A 23,420-nucleotide genomic window follows, 5' to 3' on the forward strand; every position below is an offset into this window, starting at 1 on the left:
CCCAGCCTGTTAACACAACCTTCCAAGCCTTGTTATCAAGAGATTTTAGAAAGGCTAACATTCGAGGTTTCCAATAGTCGTAGTTAGAACCATCCAAAATTGGTGGCCTATGAACAAATCCTCTATCTCTCTCCATTGTACTAGAAAGTGTTGTCCCTAGATCTCACCCAGAACCAGAGAAGGATGCCTGCTCTGATACCAATTGAAATTCTGGTATCAGATATAAGATGTCGAAGGTAATGTCACGACACTAATATCTGTTAACACAAACAGGATAAAGATACAGAATGGTAAAGCAAAAGACACAAGCAATTGTTAACCCAGTTCGATGCAACTCACCTATGTCTGGGGGCTACCAAGCCAGGAAGGAAATTCACTAAAATAGAATCATTTCAAAGACTCTCCGTACACTTCAACAAGTTACAGTCTTTCTCACCTAATCTCTACCCGTGCAATTTCTACCTAAGCACTCTTAGATATGAGAACCCACTCACTTCCCTACAATCACACCTGTGATCTTAAACAACAATCCCTTGAGAAAAGAAAACACTTTTCAATAACACACACTTGATTTTACTTCACATTTTCAATCAAGTAGACACATACTTGATTTTGCTTCACAGCTTTGATCAAGTAGACACACATTGATCTTGCTTCACAACTTTGATCAAGTGGACACACACTCTTGGTTAACAGCTTTAGAGAGACAAATTACAACCATAAATCAGTCCAATTCAATCATCAAAAGATGACTTGAATGGCTTACAAGTCTCACGACTAAACAGACACAAACCCTAGCTCTCTCTCTATATTTCGCTCAGTATTGGTTGTGTTCTAAAACAGGTTTTCTAAGTCCCTTTTTATAGAAGCTTTCAGCTGGGCTTGGACATCTTGGAAACCATAAATCTATTTTCCAATTAAATCTTTTCATAACAGCTGGTTAGATCTCCTTGGAGAATAAGTAAATCAGGTTGTAATCCATGATTGAATGCGCCTGCAAATTAGATCTTCAATCATACATAGATTGCTATTAATTGTGCAATCACAAAACACCAGACATTCATACTGAATGTTCTGTGTACAGGATGTCATGACATCGGGTCTGACATCCTGGAAAAATTCTGCATAATTCCATAATTCCTTTGATAACTTCCAGCAGGTACACAAACATCAGATGCCATGACATTGTGTATGACATCCTGATACAATCCTGCAAGATTATGTTCTTGAACTCCAGCAGGTACATATGATATCTTATGTTAAGACATCACACATAACATCTTGTGAACTCTCTTTGTTTTACCAAAATTGGGGCCAACACATAGAACCAACAGCTTTTTTAGTCGATAAGTCAGCACCGTCTAGGGTTAGAAAAATGAGTCTAATGTCTTCGACTTATCTTGCAAAATTGGATAGAACAATAACATTTAAGAAAGGTTCAAAAGTGTCATTTAGGAAGAGTTGTAAGAGCCATACAGGACCAGAAATCAGAATATTTTTGTCATAACTGGATATCTTTTTGAGTTTGATGTAAGCAAGTCCTAAGGGTTCATAAGGGCAACCCATAATCAATCTAATGAGACAAACGCTTTTCACCCCTTGAAATTGGGTTGCTAGAGAGATGTATCTCTAGGCTACCTAGAGAGAACTAGGATAAAAAATGAAATGGGATAACCAAAGGGTAAGGAAGGCAATATGCTCGTAGTTAGAGACTTCCTCGGTTTGACCATGATGGTCTTTAATGTATGCGTGGAAGCTAGGATGGTCGAAGGTAAAACTATGTTTAATATTTATCTGGCGAGCGAGGTTGAAAGTCTCCCCTGTTGGTTGAAGACCGGGGATGGCAACAATGTCAAAAGGGTGGGAGTTCTCATCCCATAGGGGGGATGAAATGTATTGGTTGAAGCCCCCCATAAGTAAAGGCAGGTATGAGCATGTTAACATTATGCCTTGTCCCAGTTCGTGATAGTTGAATCAAGTCAAAGATACCTTGATTTTTCTAGGTATTCCCTTTTCCCCTTTCCATTTTATTTAGTCAATTGAGGTAAGTGTCATTATTGATGGAAGGAGAAGAACAAAATACACAATGAGGTTATTCCATGAACCCCAACTCAAAGCTTTTATCCTCAAATGCACGAGGTTAACCATAAGGTAAGCAAGGGAAGGTGTTTTCTAATTTATTAGGCTTTATAGATGATAGGGGTAAAGGACTAAAAAAATGCATGAGTCTTATCTAAAATAGAGAAAGGAACCAATACCTGGGAAGCCCAGATGATGGATTTATCTTTCTTCATTGGTGATTCAGAAACGTGAGTATGATCGTTAGAATATAATAGACCTTGAATATCTGCAGCAGGAGGGATTGGAAGTTGTTTTGTTGTACCAGAAGAGGAAGCCATTTATTTTCTAGAACTTGAGTAAAAGATAAGGTGAAAATGGAGGTTGTAGAAAATAAAAGTTTTTAGGATTCAAAAGAGTGAGAAACATGGTGAAGCGGATGAAAAAGTGAAAAAGATGTTATATAGCTATTGGAGTGAAACTTTTTCAATTTGTCTCTCTAAAAATTAAAACTCTTACGTTTGGATATTTTTGAATTAAATCATTACTAATTAATGATTTTCTTTTTAATTAACATGTTCAGTTTATGTAACCCACGATGGCCTTAGAAATCGAAGTCGTGATGGCTGGAACTTGCACGATTATAGACGTGACAGCTAGGTATAGGTAGTCATGATGATGATGACATATGAAAAATGGTTTCAATAATGTTATGAGTTTACTGAAGAAAAAAAATGCCACATTTCTTCCATAATGAAAATATGATGGAAAATGACATTTTTTTAGGGGACATCTGTTAGCCTGAGATTTTCGACTTAGCTTTTTCTACATGAAGTGAAAAAGGAGGTGAACATAAATACTAAGTGTAGGTAGTTAAATCATATTATCAACATAAAGTTGCAAATTTGAAAAATGATAAACTGGAAGACATTTTCGACATATATGATTAGATAATTTGAAGATGCTTTCGATAGCAGTAACAGTTTGAAGCAGTTCAAAAGACCAAAGACACGTGGAAACACATTATTAGAAGACAAAAGCCCATGTATAAGATACGTGTTGAATTTTGGGGATGTAATTATTGTTGACGGTTATTGGTGTACATAATATATAAGTAGATTTCATTTCTGTAATGAGGGTTTGCATTTCCTTCTATTTTTTTGTAAAATTCACACATCCTAGTCACAAAGATAAAGAATTTTTTAGAAATGTATGAACTTGCGTCTCACTCTTAATTCGAGAGTTTTTTTATCCAATTGCTTTACTATTTTTCTTCATTTACTTTATCCTTTTAAGAACTTCTGCATTTGCTTCTTTTAACTTGTACACCCTGAAATTCTTAAATCCGAGTATGCTTCTTGAATTTTTAATATGGCCAATTTACATCCCGAGAATTTTATAAGGCCATGGAATTATAATGAAGTTGGTCAACATACTCAACCCAGACTCAATTTACCGGGCTCTAAAGGACTATCCAAGTCGGAGTCGTTATGGAATTCCAATGGAAGAATCCATTCCAAAGGACCATCCAAGTCGTGCACGCGATGGTCACTTTTTTGGGCCTTTTTCTGACACGTTCTGGTCCATTTTGACGCCTTTAAAAGGGGAAATTATGCACTTTCACAAGGGTTACGAAATTTTGCATTGAGAGCGTGATTTTACAACATCAAAGGGTGATTTTGAAGCATTGGAAGCCATTGGACGCCAATTGGTATTATAATTTTGACTATGAGTAGCTAAGCTTCTCTAGGTTAGATTGTGTGAAAATGAACCTTATTCAATCTTGTTGGCATTACATGTTGGTTTAACTTTGTATGAATCCTTTGAATTATAATCTTATTTAGTTGTTTCTTAATCTTAATGATTTTTATTTGAGATACTTTGTTAATCTGATATTGGACACATAAGGATTACTGACCCTTAACCTATGTGTTGGAGCTAGGGAAATTGTTCTGCTTACGCTGGCGGACTAAGGATAGAAAGCTCTGAGTAGTGGTTAGTGAGTTATTTCATGAGGGATCAACAATAACTGTTTTGTTAGTTCGTCGTGAGATTATAAGGATTAGACCAATCATACAAGGCATCATACATCAACAAGAGAGGATAAGTGGATTTTAATACACAACCTATATGTCTTAATACTTCTATTTTAAACTCTTATTTTGTTTTTCGTTCTAAAACCAGAACCCCCCCCCCCCCCCCCCACCCCCCCATTTACTGTTTTTCCTTTAGATTGCATAATTTCTGGCTTGTTCGAACACAGTCCCTATGGATTCGATCTTTTATTACTGAGACACTATTGGTACACTTGTCGAGAAGTCATCATAAATCTGTCAAGTAAATAAGAAACTCTGGTCGGGTTATGTTAATTGAAACCTTTAACTAATTCAAAAGTCCAAGTTAAATAAAACCTCTAAAAAATTGGTCAAGTAAATAAGAACCTCTGATCGGGTTATGTTAATTGAAACCTCTGGCCGAATAAAAAGTCCAAGTTAATTAAAACTTATGGCAAATCGGTCAAGTAAATAAGAACCTCTGGTCGGGTTATATTAATTGAAACCTCTAACCAATTCAAAAGTCCAAGTAAATAAAACCTCTAACCTAGTCAAGTTAACATATCTCTGATCTTAAACAAAATCCCAAAAGATAATACACATCTAGCATCCCATTCAGATTAACATACTTCTGACCTTAAGCGGTTTGGTTAACTTATTCTCGGCCAAACACCGGGATCCGTTATGATCCATCCAGGGTTGGTCGATCTATGTTTAAAATAACAAGACCTTTCAATCATAAAGGCCCGACTCACCAGGGCTTTGAATCTATACGGTATAAGTCTCATCTAAAGGAAAGTAAAATCCATTTGGGTCCAGCCGTTCTATTTGATTTACAATCAAATAAATCAATTGTTATCAAGGAGATAAAGCTCATTGGGGATGCATAGCAATTCTAAAAGGACTAACATGGTCACACCTAAAACAGACCCATGAGGGCTCAAATATTATTGTCAAAGGATCGGGAAAGCATCCAAACATTATAAAACGCATCCTCAAAGGATGACTAATTATTATGAGTCAATGAGAATAAACTATGACTTTAGTCACACCAAAGATTCTCCAGGGATCGAATCCCGACACACTAGGGTCCTCTAAAGAATGAAACAAGATTTAATTTGGATTTGCCAACCTATATACATCTAGGTATTTGGTTAGTCTAAAACTCACATGGGCTATGATGATCCTAACAACAAAGCCATGCATTGACATAGTTAAAAGGAACTGGAACAGGTCGAGATCCCACGGGGGCTCTCCAACTTATCTATGTCTTGAACCTACGAAGTTCTACGACGACAACGGGTCAAGATCCCACTGGGGCTCTCTAACTTATCTATGTCTAGAACCTACCGAGTTCTACAAAGACAACGAGTCGAGATCCCACTAGGGCTCTCCGACTTCTCTATGTCTAAAACCTACCAAGTTCTACAATGACAATAGGTCGAGATCCCATTGGGGCTCTCTGACTTCTCCATGTCTAGAACCTACCGAGTTCTACGACACTAATAGGTTGAGAACCCATTGAGGCTCTCCGACTTCTCTATGTCTAGAACCTACCGAGTTCCATGACACCAATAGGTCGAGATCCCAATGAGGATCTCCGACTTCTCTATGCCTAGAACCTACCGAGTTCAACGACACCAAAAGGTCAAGACCCCACTAGGGCTATCTGACTTCTCTATGTCTAGAACCTACCAAGTTCTACGACACTAATAGGTCGAGATCCCAATGGGGCTTTCCAACTTATCTATGTCTAGAACCTATCAAGTTCTACAACACCAATAGATCGATATCCCACTGGGGCTCTCTGACATCTCTATGTCTAGAACATATCGAGTTCTACGACACCGATAGGTTGAGATTCCAATGGGGCTCTCCGACTTCTCTATGTCTAGAACCTACCGAGTTCTACGACACCAATAGGTCAAGACCCCACTGGGGATCTCCGAATTCTCTATGTGTATAACCTATTGAGTTCTACGACGCCACTAGTTCGAGATCCCACTGGGGCTCTCCAACTCCTCCATGTCTAGAGCCTACCGATTTTTACAACGACAAATTGGTCGAGAGCCCAATGGTCTCTCTGACTCCTCTATGTATAGAAATGGAAAAACAGAAAAGGGGACATATGATCATTGAATAACATAAAAAGGAGAAACACGTGAAAACCTTGGACCACCAACAATGGTGGCCACGAATCCTTCCAAACATACCTCTTTCCAGACAGGACGATTGTGACCTCACCTGGATAGCTCTAGGGAGGTTTCTTCAAATAATATTTAGTTAGAACATAACTTTTATCCAATTGTTCTAAATTCAAACATAAAACCTTACAACACTGTCATACTTTCTCAAATGTTTCACACAAAATATTCTTAGGATTTTTTCGAGTTTAATCCTTCAAGTGAATTAAAACTCGTGATTTATTTACAAAAAACACCAGTAAATAGAGAGTAACACTTAAAGCAATATTATTGATGAATTTTATCTGTGTTTTCACGATTCGCAGACATATTTTGTCAAGATTCTATGAATATTTTGTATGCAATGTTGATCTTTAACTTTCTGATAGTTTATTGTTAATAGTTGTTGTAGTAAAACACACTATTTATGTAAGAATTAAATTGAAATATATAAACAATTAAATGTGTACTATACAATGTGATGTTTAATGGCATCAATTTTAGAGTTTTTAATGGATTATATGAACATTTAAAAAAGGTAGATGAGTTATTTAAATAATTGAAAAATTAAAATAATATAAAAAATATAATGAAATCCATTTTAAAAATTCAAGTGAGTATAATAGATGTGGATGTCCGACGGAAGAAATATTATCTTGATAAAAAGATGAGGAGGATTAAAAGGACACATTTGCACAGAAAAAAGATCATGCAAAAGAAAAAGAATTGCAACAGGTTTAGTTGTTGACAAGAAAAAGTTTTGAATTTTAATTGAACTATCAAATTGATTTTTTTGGTAATTAAGTAGTTCATTATAAGAAAACTATTGTCCAATGTGTTAGAAGTAATTTATATTCAGAAGTAGTGTTTTGACTTAGAAGCAGAAGGTTCTGAGGTTGTTGTTCCAAAAGTGTGTTTTAACATCTGGGTTTTTAGTTTAGCTTTAAGTAGTGCATACATGGCAATTTAGTTTGTGTATTTAAACAAGTTTGTGACTAGATTTTTTCATAACGTGAATAAAGTTTCTTTCTCCTTCAAAGTTTTTATAACCGTTTCTCTCTCTCTCTCTCTCTCTCTCTCTCTCTCTCTCTCTCCCTCTCTCTCTATCTCTCTCTCTCTCTCTCTCTCTCTCTCTCCATCTTCATCATCTTCATCTTCATCATCAACCTTGTGTACCAACAATTGGTATCTAGAGCTCCAGTTTGATTCACAGGGAAACACGAGTGTACGGTGGGGCGTGTATGATTGATTTCGTTTCTTGAATTCGTGTTGAACACACGATTAGAATCGTAACAGAATCATATTTCTTGATTTTGCGGGATTGATAAACATGAGTGTTTGGTGAGATCTGTGTGAGTTTCAGTGCACAAAATCGAAGATAAACGTCAGAAACGTTAGCTTGAATACAAAGCCTCCAGTGTTTGATGGAAAGATTTGGAATCGGTGGTCGATTCAAATGCATGTGTTGTTTGACGCTCAAGACGTTCTTGATCTCGTCAACGAATGTTATGTTCTGGTTGCGACGGAAGCACAGAGAAACGCGCAAAGAGAAACGAGGAAGAAAGATCAAAAGGCGATGTTCTACATCCATCAATGTGAGGATGCGAACGTGTTTGAGAACATTGATGATTCGATGACGGCGAGGACTGCGCGAGACACACCGGTACAGTGCTACGACGGTGATGCATCAGTGAAGAAGGTGAATCTCTACGTAAATAATATGAGAATCTCAACATGAAGGACAATAAAAAGATACATTATTGCATCTCTAGAGTGATTCTGATCACTAATGAGATGAAATCTTGTGGAGAAACTTTGTTAGAACAAGTAATCATTGAAAAGGTACCGAGATCTCTTACTCTTCAATTTGATTACATTGTTGTAGCGATTGGACATTATAAAAACCTAAGCACCATGAGGATTAAAGAGTTGCAGAGTAGTCTAGAGGCACAAGAGTTGCGTCTGATTGTGAGAACCTTTGAAAGAGAGGTAGAGCAGGTTTTGAAGGCGTGTTCTGGGAACAAGAGTCAGAATTAGTCTTGGTTAGAAGCCAAGAAGAGACATGATGGTGGTTTTTAGAAGTCAGAAGTCTCCAATTCCGATGAGAAGAAACATCATAAGGGAAAAAATAGGTTTGACAAGAAGAATGTTTAATGCTACTATTGTAAGAAGTTTGACCATTTTACTGGTGACTGTTGGTAAAAAAAAAAGAAGTTTGACTATTTAAGTTTTATTCAAATAATTATATAAATATAAAATTGATTTTAGATATGTTTGATTTTTATAAAATATATCTGATTTTATCTTTTGAATTAATGTTATTCAAAAGTATTAGAATTTATAAATCTTGAACAATGATATAAATAAATTAGAAAAATGAGGAGAAGATAAGATTTCCTAAAGTCATTGTAAAAGAATTTCACTATTTTATATAAATAAAAAATCATAAATTAGAAAAATGAGGAGAACATAAGATTTCCTAAAGTCATTGTAAAAGAATTTCACTATTTTATATAAATAAAAAATCATAACCAATGTTTATAATACTGATTCTAATATATCATACTTACGACAATTCCTACCTAAGGTATTTTCCTATTAGTATAAAATTATTTGTATTATTATCTTTTGTTAAAAACTATGAGTGTTCATCTAACCATGCACAATAGTAGCAGCATATTGCCACCCTGTCATTGTTGTCGTTGGATATTAGGCTCATTTTCTTGTCCATCGTTAAAGAACAAATCACAAGGTGGGCCCATACATTGCCTGCAGCTCTTCCAACTTCACCAAACTTTGAAGTGGTCAGCAGAATGCGACAAAACACTACCACACAAAATTTCCGATAGATAGTCCCTCAAATCTTCGGGCGAATATCTAATCACCGAATCCAACCCGACCCGATATTTCATGTAAAATTCTTTATACTTATAAACAACCTTCAACTCTATTGACGCTTTTAATTCGTCTCGCAATTTCGGGTCGGGTACGACCCATAAACACTGTGCTCTGCACGCTTCTTCGAATGCGGCGTTGAAATTCTGGAAAATAACACTCGCATTCTCCGCCGTTGGATTCTCCGGAATCGACGATAGGACTTTGCTCCACGCCATGCGCTCGTATTTGGAAACATACTCCTTCACCTTCATCTCATGCTTGATTAACCAATCCTCGCCGAGAATAAACCCTAGATTCGAGTTACGCACTTTGACGACGACGTATTGCATGTTATTCGCGAGAAAAAGATAAGAAAGCGCAATGTCTTTGTATAGTTCCGATTTTCCGTCGAGTTTGCAGAGAACTGAGAGAATCAACCATGAGAGACGTTTTGATATCTCCGACGGTGGATTATCCTCGTCGTGAGACGGACTTTTGTAGTAAGATTCCGGTAACGGTGTTTGTGGCCAATCGGAGAATATATCAGAGAGCGCGTCGCTGTAATCGTTGAGAAGCGAAATGTAGTTCATGGCATAGCGCGTGAGAGGATGAATTCCTCCGCCTGGTACCGGAATCTTTGAAGTTTCCTTCTGGATCGCCGATTCAAAATCCGATAGCATTGTTCTAACGGATTCACCGAGCCTCAACTCTGAAGCGATCACCTGAGCACAAATCGGCGAAGATGTCTCCGATGCAAATAGTGATTCAATTTGTTGCCAGTTTTCGGAGATTGCTTCATACAAATCCAGTATTCTGAACATTTTCTCCGGCGTATTCTTACACTTTGCAACGTTTTCCGGGAATCCAAACAACATTATAGCGCCTTCTTTACAAATCTCAGTGAAACATGAATATGCAATATTCCTCTCTGGTATATCAAATATGTAATTGCAGAGTATTCTCTCGCCGAGAAAAAGAGTATTAATGGCAACTTTAACGGCGTTCAACCAACACTTGATCTTCCATTCCAGCAATTCCCAATCCATTTTCTGAACCTGAGAGAAACTCAGCTTCTCAACTCCGAGATTGTATAGTGCTTCATCCATTATCGATTTTCTCACAATCACGTAAACATTTGCACACTCTTTACTGTAACCGGTGAAGATCATACATTCTGCAATTGATTTCAAATCCGATTCGGCAGTTAGCGATGTCTCCTCGTCAAATTTATCGTCGATTTCGGAGAAACTTCTCCGGTGATCGACGGTTGATTCAACCGAGAGTGATTTCGAGCCGTAACGGTTTCTGTTTTGTGCTAATATTCCGTAAAATTCTGTTTCGAGTTTCTTCATGGCGAGTTTCATCAACGATTGTGCTTTGATGAGTTTCTCGGAGGTGGAATCACGTGCGATGAGGTACATCATAGCATATTGTAACCTCTTAACAGCGTTAAGATACTGTTTAGCTTCATGAGGAGAGTTTGTGAAAAGAGAATAAGAATGGTTAGAAGATGTGGAAATAGAGTTCCATTTGGTTATGAGAGAGTGTGCGGTTTCAATGTTTTCGTCAACTATTGCATCGGAAAAGGTTTTGTTGAGAGGCGAGGAAGGTGGCAATTGTGGTGGTGATTTGGGAGGTGATGGTTTGAAGAAAAAGAAGCTTCTAGGTTTTGGCATTTGAAGGGTTTGTTTGTGGTTAATGTGTTTGTTGAAGTTTTAAGTTAAGTTTGTAAAAGGTAGTTTGGAGTTTGAGGGTGAGGGGTATTTATAGAAGTGGAAACAGTTGAAGATTATTTGAGGTGTGAACTTAATGGTGTCAGTTTGTGGGGAAGAAAGACAAGAGACGCGGTAGTAGAGTAGGTTCAGATATTGCCCACATAAATTTCTTAATTTAGAACAACCAGGGACTGAAATGCATTATGGATCTTTGTTTTAAATTAAGTGTGCTAATTTAAATTTCCCTATCATCATGGAAGGTTAAGTATTCCATCTTCAGCCAATAATTAGTCACTATTATTTTATTAATTGTGTTTAATTATTTATAAAATAATTTAAGTTTTGATATTATGAATGCATTTTAATTTATGGGCAGTTATAAATGTGAGAAATTGTTAAATGAGATGAATGCTCCGGAAATTTTTAACAAATTTGGTTAAACTAATATTATAGCAATATAACAACAACAATAATACAATGCAGAAAGTAAATTTACTATTTTGAATTGGTATAATTAGTTTTATAGAAACATCAACTCCATGATATTTAATGTTTCTTCTTAATTCTAGTGATTTTTTATTTAAGATTTCTCCTAAATATGAAATTCTCTCTGACTTTCTCTCGATCACTAATTCGACAAATCTAAAAGAAACAACACATGCTATCACTCAACGGGATAAAAAGTTTTTAATAAAGTGTGACAGATTTTTCGTAGATGTGCTCAACAATAATATTTGCAACATTCCTCAAAGCTAACTTTCGATTCCATGACTAAAAGAGGATATATTGACCATCACTATACCTGAGGAGGAATATAAGCTAAGTGTTGAAGTTTGCAAACACCATCTCTATGGAAGAATAGTTTGGTCCATAGGTTTTACCCTTCTCACAATTGTTAACTTGAGGTTCAATCTATTAGAGTTAGGGTCCTCAAGGCAAATGAGGGGGTTACTTCTTTAGAGAAATAATTATCCGAGTTCTCTTTTTCCTCTATGGAAGATGTTCATAGGCAAATGAGGGAAAGTCATGTCCCAACAATTATTCATGGCAAATTATTCTCCAATTATTTATTGAAGTTTTTCCTATCTATGTGGTTGAATTCAAATAGGAAATAACTCTGATCTGCCTCGATGTTCTCCATAATCCCGTCAGGTCTCCATTAGAGATCATATGATGCAATGTCGAAGGAACTGCTCCTACCTCATGGATCCATTCCCGAAAAAGTAACAAGTTATAATTTGCCTTGGTAGAAATGACCACAAATAATGTGGGTCTTGCAACGCTACCTACTACAATGTTAACTTATATGACTCTTAGAGAGTTACTGGTTTTTCCTTCATAATTGGATAAAACCATGTTATGGGGTTTTAAGGCATTGTCATATATGTCAATCTTCTTTAACAAAGAGTGTGGAGTTATGTTAATAGTTACCCCTCCATCTAATAAGACTTTAATAACCCCTGCATTCTCAAACTTCGCCCATATGAAAAGGTGTTTCAAGTGTTGTTGCATTCCTAAATCAGGCCTCTAAAAATGGCTTTGTCCTCATCCATATAATTGTTATTCATTACATAGTAGCACAACGACTTATGGTTTGTTGACTCTTCACCCAACACATTTTCCTCCTCTGTTACCTCAGCGATTGTAACATATTCAATGGGAAAAACATAAACAACATTACAAATGACATCAAAGTCATTCTCTAATCCAGAGTCAAAATTATTTGTCAGGATTTTGTCATCTTCCTTTGGCAAGGGTTTGTTGCCATTTGGTTTAACTATGGTTGGTAAAGGAGGAAATATTCTATTCTTCATGGGGCTTCTTTGCCACCTGACTCTCTGTTAGTGGTGGAGATTTTCCACTATTGTTGGACTCTACAACCTCGATTTACGCATTCTTCTTCCTTTGGTTCCTTCGTCATTGAGTTCTAGTAATGGGTTTTTGCATAAATAGTTTATAGAACCATAAGAATAGTTCTTTGACACCTTCTGTTGGTCGGATTTTAGTCTGATTTCTGGTTGAATCCATTCGCCAGATGGAACTGCACCAGATGGAACATAAGTTTTCCTTTGACTCCTCCAATTGTTTGTAGGTTCTTAGTATTTTTTTTGTATGTGACTCATTGAGGCCTTACACTCTCGAGGTCCTTGGCGGCCTCCGTGTCAAAGACAACACTGCAACAGGGACATAACATAACTTCAAAACCCTTCAGCTTGCAACGATTTAGGAAGTCGACCAGATCCTCTTCTCCCTTGGAGTAAACTACCTTAATCTTCTCAGCATCTCCTAGTGTTCATACCTCTTTGACCTTCCCGTTAGTATCCATGCGAGTTTCTACCATCAAGATTTTGACAGGTTCCGGAAAATGTACCTCCTGGACTTTAAGGGGGTCAGTATCAACCTGCATTGGCTACTTGGACTTGTCTCTAATTTCAACCTTCCATCCTTCAAAATGTTCTGTACAAGATCCCTGAAAGAACATATTTAGAGGTTTTATGACCAATAAAATCATGATATTTACATAAAAACTTTTTCTTTGTTCTAATGGTGGTGCCTTTGGGCTTTCTGGAACTATGATCTAACCATCGGCAGCCAAAATATAAAAAAATTCATCTCATTTAGTTACATCAAACGCATAAGCTTTTGTATTAAAAATTTTCATTTTTACTAGGTTCGACAGGATTTTTTCCATTAGAGGGTCTTAGAACCTTACAAACATATGGAGGTTCTAGATTTATTTCTGCCAAGTTAACCTCATTTCCCTCAACATATTCAAAAACTATGTCAGATTCTTTGTTGTTTTCATTTATTTCTACATAATTAACTTTTTCTTTCTTATGGTATTTACTCGACCTAGCATTTTCAGCCTTTAACCGTTCGACATGCATAACCATATCTACTAATTTGGTCATATCCCTTAGGTATTGAGTATCTAACTTCTTCCTAATGGAATACTCTAAGCCTCTAGCACTCATTTCGACTAACTCATGTTCAAGCACTTGAGTGAAACATCTCGACTTCATTAGCCTAAATCTATTGATATAATCATATACCGACTCAGAAAACTTCCTCTTCATGATGGCTAACTCTTTTAAACTAATCTTTGACTACCCCGTGGAGAACTGCTCATGGAATACACTTTCTAATTGATTCTAGTTACATATGAAGTTTGGGGGAAGGGTTGTGAACTAGGTGAAAGCATTTTTTTTCATAGAATTAGGAAAATATTTCATCTTTAAATACTCATTATTTACCAAGTCACCAGCCTCTGTCTGGTATCGAGCGATGTGTTCGACAGTTGACTCATTGGTGTCACCTGCAAACTTAGTGAATTTGGGGGTTTTCCGTCCTCTAGGGAGTTCAGTTTGCAATACATACTCAGACAAGGCAGAAACAAGGTTTGGTCTATGTAGACCAACATTAATCCCGTTTTGGGCTAGGATTTGTTCAACCACATTAGCTATGTTATTTTGCCCCATAAAATTATTTCGTTTGATATTCTTAATCACTTGGTTTGCATCCTGATTTTTATTGACCAATACCAACTTTGGGGCATTTGGGCATAAACCTGATTTGACTATCCCCTCTACAGGTTATTCGAATTATTGTGTTATAACTCGTTGTTTCCCTTGGTTATTAGGGATACTTGGGTTTTTAATTCCTTTACATGTTTATACTTGAGGGATTGGTTGGAAAAGCGCTTGAGGGGTGCCAAAGAAATCAGTGATTCGACCCATTTTGGCGCGCCATTTATTGTTAAGTATGATTTGTATTTTCGGTCAAAGGGTTAAACACACTATCAATTTTTTATGTAAGCATATTCATCATCTCAGGGTTGCTTTCATCCATTTATTACTCACATACATGTGGAAATTAGTGGTTTGGAATGGCATTTCCTGAGGGATATATCCTAACCCTCCTTGTGGTTGTGCCATTCGACAAAGATTGATTATAGCAGATCTTGATGCTAAGTATGTATTAAGAGGGATGCAAAGTTATTGCATTATATGCATACATAGATGAATTAATTAGTAGGCCTACTATCATTGCAGTTGGCATGCCATATGGATATTCCCTACTACCAGGGGGTAGCATGAAACCTGGGAGAAAAGAAGGCCTAAAATCTCCCATAATCGCATTTGTGGCCTTAGAGTGGTTGGAATACTCGACACTTGTGATGGGGGAACCACCACTTCTGGTAATGTCACCAAAATTGACGACAAACTTACAAAGGGAGTGGTTACTCCAACGGGTATTGAAGTACTTGAACCACCAAATGTTAATTTGATTGGTTGTTCTTCATTATCTGAAGCGTTATTCCGGGGAAGGGAAGTATTTTTGGATGTGTCATCTCAACTAAAGTCTTACCACTCCTCAGGCGCATAAACACTCATACATTGAAAGTATTCCATGTATGAAGAACAAAATTTAACAAAAAGTGCACAACTTTTCTGCAAAATTTTAAATTTCTTGCACAAAAGGGTCCCACTAGGCATGCCAATTTTTTTACCATTATTTTTGGTAAATGAAATCACAAGTTTATGGATTTTTGTTTTAAATTAAGTGTGCTAATTTTAATTTCCCTATCATCATGAAAGGTTAAGTATTCCATCTTCAGCCAATAATTAGTCACTATTATTTTATTAATTGTGTTCAATTATTTATAAAATAATTTAAGTTTTGATATTATGAACGCATTTTAATTTATGGGCAGTTATAAATGTGAGAAATTGTTAAATGAGATGAATGCTCCGGAATTTTTTTAAAAAAATGGTTAAACTAATATTATAGCAATATAACAACAACAATAACACAATGCAGAAAGTAAATTTACTATTTTGAATTGGTATAATTAGTTTTATAGGAACATCAACTTCATGATATTTAATGTTTCTTCTTAATTCTAGTGATTTTTTATTTAAGATTTCCCTTAGATATGAGATTCCCTCTCACTTCCTCTCGATCACTAATCCCAAGTGGTCAATTTCAATAACAATGATATTGAATGTTGAATTTACAACTCAACTAAGACAAACCAAGAACTATACCAAATTAAAGAAGCAATAATGTAGTATACACAAACACAAATATTTTGTTCTCAAACTTATAGAATTAGTATCTTGAAATAAAATTTTACAACTCAACAAGGAAATCAAACTATATGCATTAAGATATGAATTTATGCACTAGAGTGGTGTACAAAAATAACTCAAAAAACTCAAAAATAGAAACCCTGACACCTAGAGTCTTCAAAAAATGCACACTCAAAACTTGAGGTTTGAGTCTCCTTAAATAACAATGCTTCTTCTGGGCTTTTTTCAATGGGCATTTGATTTGATTTCGTCCAGAAAATATAAAAGATTTTATTGATTTCTCTAAAGAAGTAACCCCTCATTTGATTTGAATGAATTATGTCCAATCTAATCAAGCAAATCAACACAAATGCATTGCAACAATACACCAACAAATCTGATTAAATCTCAATAAATTTTTTTGCACCTAACATCATCCATCATGGCCTGCTGACCTGGGCTAAATGTTGCACTACACACATGTTGGAACGTCGTGTTCCACATGTTGACCAAAATATCCAAATTAATCCTCTTCATATAAATCTTCTTTCTAGAGTAAATCTTGGATTAAATCTTAACCATAACTACAATAATATATGTCTGTTGTCAGAGACTAGATCTTGTAGCACGCGTGTTCGAACATCATGTTCCACATGTGTCCCTTCTAAACCAGAACAACTTAAATATATTTCATATTGTTTTGCATAATGCAACAAATCTAAAAGAAACAACACATGCTATCACTCAACCGGATAAAAAGCTTTTAACAAAGTGTGACCGATTTTTCGTAGATGTGCTCAACAATAATATTTGCAACATTCCTCAAAGCCAACTTTCGATTCCATGTCTAAAAGAGGATATATTGACCATCAATAGACCTGAGGAGGGATATAAGCTAAGTGTTGAAGTTTGCAAACACCATATCTATGAAAGAATAGTTCGGTCTATAGGTTTTACCCTTCTCATAATGGTTAACTTGAGGTTCAATCTATTAGAGTTATGGTCCTCGATAGGCAAATAAGGGGGTTACTTCTTTAGAGAAATAATTATTCGAGTTCTCTTTTTCCTCTATGGGTGATGTTCATAGGGTTAGATCTGCAAGTGCTTGGAATCTAAATCAAGGAGTGTTAAAGTTATTTCATTGGACTAAAGACTTTGTACCATCCACGTTGAAGCAAACTTCTGCATAAGTCTGGATTAGAATCGGTGGTATATCCCAAGAATATTGGAGACCAAAGATTATTTTTGCAATCGCAAGTAGTGTGGAAACTCCCATATGTATCAGTTCAGCCTTTAACAAGTCAATATTTGATCGGCCATTTAGTCACTTTATTAGAGTTTTGGTAGGTCTGGATCTCACAAAGGATTTCAGTTACAAGATTCTAGTAGAAAGGGCAGGGTTTGCTTTCTTTGTGGATATTAAATATGATAAGGTACCTGAATTTTGTAATTTTTGCACTTGTATGGGTCACTCAATTGAAAGCGGAAAAAGAAAGGATCAACAGTTAGGAAATGATTTGGATCAAATTAATCTTAAACCAAAATTAGGGAATCAATCTATGTATATACTTGTAGGGAAGAAACCTCTAAATGAAGAACTAGAAAAAGTTTCCTTGGATGAGAATAAATAGAACGGGCCTCTTGCTCAGGTGGAAGGAACAAATGGTGTTGATAAGAGCATCAACTTGCTTATAAATGACATTGAAAATGCTACCGAGGTTAGGGAAAGTGATGATAACATTGATAGTGAATTTTTGGATGCCACAAAAATGGATGAAAACTTTTATGATTCACAAGCTATAGTAGGATATGATAAAGACAATGTCAAAGACCTTTTGGAAAAATCTTGGGCCAATATGGTTGAGATGGATGAAGGTGAAACTCAAGATGATGATACTTCTATTGATGATGCCTTCAAATTGGTAGATTCATAAAAAAAGAATAAAAAACATAGATTTGTATCGTTATTTGGTAAATTAAATCACAAGTTTTCATTCACTCACATGATTAATCTCGAAAAAATCATACGACGTGTTGTGCAAAAGATTTGAGAAAATATGTTTGTACTTTGAATATTGATGTTTGAATGTCGAAATTTTGAATATAAACTCTAACTAATATAATTCAGAATTTCTTTCAAAGTAAAAATAAACAAAGAACACAAAAGATCATTCAAGTAAATGCTTCAAATTTAAAGATTAAGAGAAAAGGACGCAAATCTATACATCTTCTCACAAACTGTATTCTCTTTATAACTTGGATACTTAAGTTCTATAGAGAATGTTTAATGAATTTTTGCGACCTCTCTTTACATCACTAAACTCGTCTTATATACTATTGCAATGTTAACCATCGATAACAGTTATGTTCATCAAATTTAACATATATTCCCTTACATTGGCTTCAGCCTTCCAGACTGCTTTCACGTGTCTTCGACATTTGAACAAATTTGAACTACTCTTGTGGTTTTAAAACTACTTTTTTAAATCTTCTAACTGCTTATGTCGAGGGTCCATTCTATCGAACATTGGAGCATGGTGTCGAAATGATTAGCTGCTTGTACTTAGCTTGGGAATTTATCTCATTTCTACATCTATTAAATATGCCAAATCATCATAACCATTTTCAAGATTTTGAATATGTTTTTGAAGAGAGAGTGATCCTAATCTTGTAGATGTGTTCTTGATATTCTTCAAAACGAGGTTGGGTAGGTTTGTAGGTCATATAATCCTTGAAAAATAGACTAAGTCCCAAACATTTGATAAACGAGTCAAAATTATCTTTTCAATCAAAATTGTCAAAATATCAAAATCATAACTAAGTTATTTTATACTTAGCACTCTCATAGAAATACTAAACTAAAATTCTCAGGCTAATAGATTCTCCCAAAAATGTAATTTTTGATGATATGCACAAGATGGAAGAAAGGTGGAGTTTTTAGTAAATGTTTGACACTGTCCAAAGTGGTATGCATACGTCATATTTATCATGAACACTTCACTGAATTGTCATATCACTGCACGTGAGTGCAACCAGTCATCGTTCCCATTGGTTTTAGACCATCCAATACCCCTAATGGTCTCATATTCCCAGACAAACCCATGTGTGGGATGTAATTTCATGGAATAATACACGTCTCTCTGGAGGGAAAATTATGTCCCAACAGTTATTCGTGGCAAATTATTCTCTAATTATTTATTGAAGTTTTTCCTATCTATGTGGTTGAATTCAAATAGGAAATAACTCTGATTTGCCTCGATGTTCTCCATAGTCCTGTCAGGTCTCCATTAGAGATCATATGGTGCAATGTCGAAGGAACTGCTCCTACCCCATGGATCCATTCCCGAAAAAGTAACAAGTTATAATTTGCCTTGGTAGAAATGACCACAAATAATGTGGGTCTTGCAATGCTACCTAATATAATGTTAACTTATATGACTCTTAGAGAGTTACTGGTTTTTCCTTCATAATTGGATAAAACCATGTTATGGGGTTTTAAGTCATTATCATATATGTCAATCTTCTTTAACAAAGAGTGTGAAGTTATGTTAATAGTTACCCCTCCATCTAATAAGACTTTATTAACCCCTGCATTCTCAAACTTGGCCCATATGAAAAGGTGCTTTAAGTGTTGTTGCATTCCTAAATTAGGCCTCTAAAAAATGGCTTTGTCCTCTCCATATAATTGTTATTCATTACATAGTAGCACAACAACTTATGGTTTGTTGACTCTTCACCCAACATATTTTCCTCCTTTGTTACCTCAGTGATTGTAACATATTCAATGGGAAAAACCGAGACAACATTACAAACGACATCAAAGTCATCCTCTAATCCAGAGTCAAAATTATTTGTCAGGATTTTGTCATCTTCCTTTGGAAAGGGTTCGTTGCCATTTGGTTTAACTATGGCTAGTAAAGGAGGAAATATTCTCTCCTTCATGGGGCTTCTTTGCCACCTGACTCTCAGTGGTGGGGATTTTCCACTATTGTTGGACTCTACAACCTCGACTTACGCATTCTTCTTCCTTTGGTTCCTTCGTCATTGAGTTCTAGTCATGGGTTTTTGCATAAATAGTTTCTAGAACCATAAGAATAGTTCTTTGACACCTCCTGTTGGTCGGAGTTTGGTCTGATTTCTGGTTGAATCCATTCACCAGATGGAACTGCACCAGATGGAACATAAGTTTTCCTTTAACTCCTCCAATTGTTTGTAGCTTCTTGGTATTTTTTTTTGTATGTGACTCATTTCTTATAAAATGCAAACCCTAAGTATTATTATTTGGTCATTGAGGCCTTACACTCTCGAGGTCCTTGGCGGCCTCTGTGTCAAAGACAACACTGCAATAGGGACGTAACATAACTTTAAAACCCTTCAGCTTGCAACGATTTAGGAAGTCGACCAGTTCCTCTTCTACCTTAGAGTATACTACCTTAATCTTCTTATCATCACCTAGCGTTCATATCTCTTTGACCTTCTCGTTAGTATCCATGGGAGTTTTGACCATCAAGATTTTGACAGGTTCTGGAAAATGTGCCTCCTGGACTTTAAGGGGGTCAGTATCAATCTGCATTGGCTACTTGCACTTGTCTCTAATTTCAACCTTCCATCCTTCAAAGTGTTATGTACAAGATCCCTGAAAGAACATATTTAGAGGTTTTATGACCAATAAAATCATGATATTTACATAAACCCTTTTTCTTTCTTTGTTCTAATGGTGGTGCCTTTAAGCCTTCTGGAACTATGATCTAACCATCGGCAGCCAAAATATTAAAAAAATCATCTCATTTAGTTACATCAAATGCATAAGCTTTTGTAATAAAAAAATTCATTTTTACTAGGTTCGACTGGATTTTTTCCATTAGAGGGTCTTAGAACCTTACAAACGTATGGAGGTTCTGGATTTAGTTCTGCCAAGTTAACCTCATTTCCCTTGACATATTCAAAAACTATGTCATATTCTTTGTTATTTTCATCTATTTCTACATAATTAACTTTTTCTTTCTTATGGTATTTACTCGACCTAGCCTTTTCAGCCTTTAACTGTTCAACATGCATAACCATATCTACTAATTGGGTCATATCCCTTAGGTATTGAGTATCTAACTTCTTCCTAATGGAATAGTCTAAGACTCTAGCATCCATTTCGACTAACTCATGTTCAAGCACTTAAGTGAAACATCTCAACTTCATTAGCCTAAATCTATTGATATAATCATATACTGACTCAGAAAACTTCCTCTTCATGATGGCTAACTCTTTTAAACTAATCTTTGACTTCCCGTGGAGAACTGCTCATGGAATACACTTTCTAATTGATTCTCGTTACATATGAAGTTTGGGGGAAGGGTAGTGAACTAGGTGAAAGCATTTTTTTCATAGAATTAGGAAAATATTTTATCTTTAAATTCTCATTATTTACCAAGCCACCAGCCTCTGTTTGGTATCGAGCGATGTGTTCGACAGTTGGCTCATTTGTGTTGCCTGGAAACTTAGTGAATTTTGGGGTTTTCCGTCCTCTAGGGAGTTCAGTTTGCAATACATACTCAGACAAGGCAGAAACAAAGTTTGGTATATGTAGACCAACATCAATACCGTTTTGGTCTAGGATTTGTTCAACCACATTAGCTATATTATTTTTCCCCATAGAATTATTTCGTTTGATATTCCTAATCACTTGGTTTGCATCCTGATTTCTATTAACCAATACCAACTTTGGGGCATTTTGGCATAAACCTGATTTGACTACCCCCCTGTACAGGTTATTCGAATTGTTGGGTTACGACTTGTTGTTGCCCTTGGTTATTAGGGCTACTTGGGTTTTTAATTCCTTTGCATGTTTATGCTTGAGGGACTGGTTATACAAATGCTTGAGGGGCGCGAAAGAAATCAGTGATTCGACCCATTTGGTGCGCCATTTATTGGTAAGTATGATTTGTATTTTCGATCAAAGGGTTAAACACACTATCAATTTTTTGTGTAAGCATATTCACCATCTCATGGTTGCTTTCATCCATTTGTTACCTTACATACATGTGGAAATTAGTGGTTTGGAATGGCATTTGCTGAGGGATATATCCTAACCCTCCTTGTGGTTGTGCCATTCGACAGAGATTGATTATAGCAGATCTTGATGCTAAGTATGTATTGAGAGGGATGCAAAGTTATTGCATTATATGAATACGTAGATGAATTAGTTAATAGGCCTACCATCATTGCAGTTGGCATGCCATATGGATATTCCCTATTACCAGGGGGTATCATGAAACTTGGGAGAAAATAAGGCATGAAATCTCCCTTAATCGCTTTTGTGGCCTTATGAGTGGTTGGAATACTCGATACTTGTGATGGGGGAACCACCACTTCTGGTAATATCACCAAAATTGACGACAAACTTATTGAATGTTGTGGTTACTCCAACGGTTGTTTAAGTACCTGCACCATCAAATGTTAATTCGATTAGTTGTTCTTCATTATCTAGAGCGTTATTTTGGGGAAGGGAAGTATTTTTGGATGTGTCATCTCAACTAAAGTTTTACCACTCCTCAGGCGCATAAACACTCATACATTGAAAGTATTCCATGTATGAAGAACAAAATTTAACAAAAAATGCACAATTTTTCTGCAAAATTTTAAATTTCTTGCATAAAAGGGTCCCACTAGACATGCCAATTCATTTACCATTATTTTTGGTAAATAAAATCACAAGTTTTCATTCACTCACAAGATTAAACTCGAAAAAATCCTAGGACATATTATGCAAAAGATTTGAGAAAATATGTTTGTGCTTTGAATATTGATGTTTTAATGTTGAAAGTTTGAATATAAACTCTAACTAATACAATTCAGAATTTCTTTCAAAGTAAAAAATAATAAAGAAACACAAAAGATCATTCAAGTAAATGCTTCGAATTTAAAGATTAAGAGAAAATAACACAGATCCATACATCTTCTCACAAATTGTATTCTCTCTGTAACTTGGATACTTAAGTTCTATAGAGAATGTTTAATGAATTTTTGCGACCTCTCTTTACATCACTAAACTCATCTTATATACTATTGCAATGTTAACCATCGATAACAATTATGTTCATTGAATTTAACATGTATTCCCTTACATGGGCTTCAGCCTTTCAGTCTGCTTTCACGTGTCTTCAACATTTGAACAATTTTGAACTGCTCTTGTGGTTTCAAAACTACTTTTTTAAATCTTCTACCTGCTTATGTCGAAGGTCCATTCTATCGAACATTGGAGCATGGTGTCGAAATGATTAGTTGCTTGTACTTAGCTTGGGAATTTATCTCATTTCTACATCTATTAAATATGCCAAATCATCATAACCATTTTCAAGATTTTGAATATGTTTTTGAAGAAAAAGTGATTCTAATCTCGTGGATGTGTTCTTGAGATTCTTCAAAACGAGGCTGGGTAGGTTTCTAGGTCATATAATCCTTGAAAAA

The 23,420-nt window shown here is 35.8% G+C and overlaps 2 protein-coding genes across 2 annotated transcripts; one reads left to right on the forward strand and one right to left on the reverse strand.

Moving 5' to 3' along the window:
- Positions 1-8,783: 8,783 nt before the first annotated feature.
- On the reverse strand, positions 8,784-11,084 carry LOC127087125 (exocyst complex component EXO70H1). Its single transcript, XM_051027983.1, has one exon. It carries the CDS (start codon positions 10,846-10,848, stop codon positions 9,082-9,084), a length of 1,767 nt encoding a protein of 588 aa, XP_050883940.1. The 5' UTR covers positions 10,849-11,084; the 3' UTR covers positions 8,784-9,081.
- A 5,945-nt stretch (positions 11,085-17,029) lies between these two features.
- LOC127082448 (uncharacterized) lies at positions 17,030-17,893 on the forward strand. The gene is made up of 3 exons (XM_051022687.1): positions 17,030-17,091; positions 17,245-17,392; positions 17,609-17,893. Exons 1-3 carry the CDS (start codon positions 17,030-17,032, stop codon positions 17,891-17,893), a joined length of 495 nt encoding a protein of 164 aa, XP_050878644.1.
- Positions 17,894-23,420: the final 5,527 nt, after the last annotated feature.

The sequence above is a fragment of the Lathyrus oleraceus genome, chromosome 5 (assembly GCF_024323335.1).
Source record: "Lathyrus oleraceus cultivar Zhongwan6 chromosome 5, CAAS_Psat_ZW6_1.0, whole genome shotgun sequence".
NCBI classification, from domain to species: Eukaryota; Viridiplantae; Streptophyta; class Magnoliopsida; order Fabales; family Fabaceae; genus Lathyrus; species Lathyrus oleraceus.

Bases quoted from the DNA above. Each gene is read 5' to 3' on its own strand.
- LOC127087125 (XM_051027983.1), bottom strand. From the start codon at position 10,848: ATGCCAAAACCTAGAAGCTTCTTTTTCTTCAAACCATCACCTCCCAAA.
- LOC127082448 (XM_051022687.1), top strand. From the start codon at position 17,030: ATGGGTGATGTTCATAGGGTTAGATCTGCAAGTGCTTGGAATCTAAAT. The intron at 17,092-17,244 runs GTTATTTCATTG...CATATGTATCAG, and splicing joins CTAAATCAAGGAGTGTTAAA to TTCAGCCTTTAACAAGTCAA. The intron at 17,393-17,608 runs GTACCTGAATTT...CCTCTTGCTCAG, and splicing joins TGGATATTAAATATGATAAG to GTGGAAGGAACAAATGGTGT.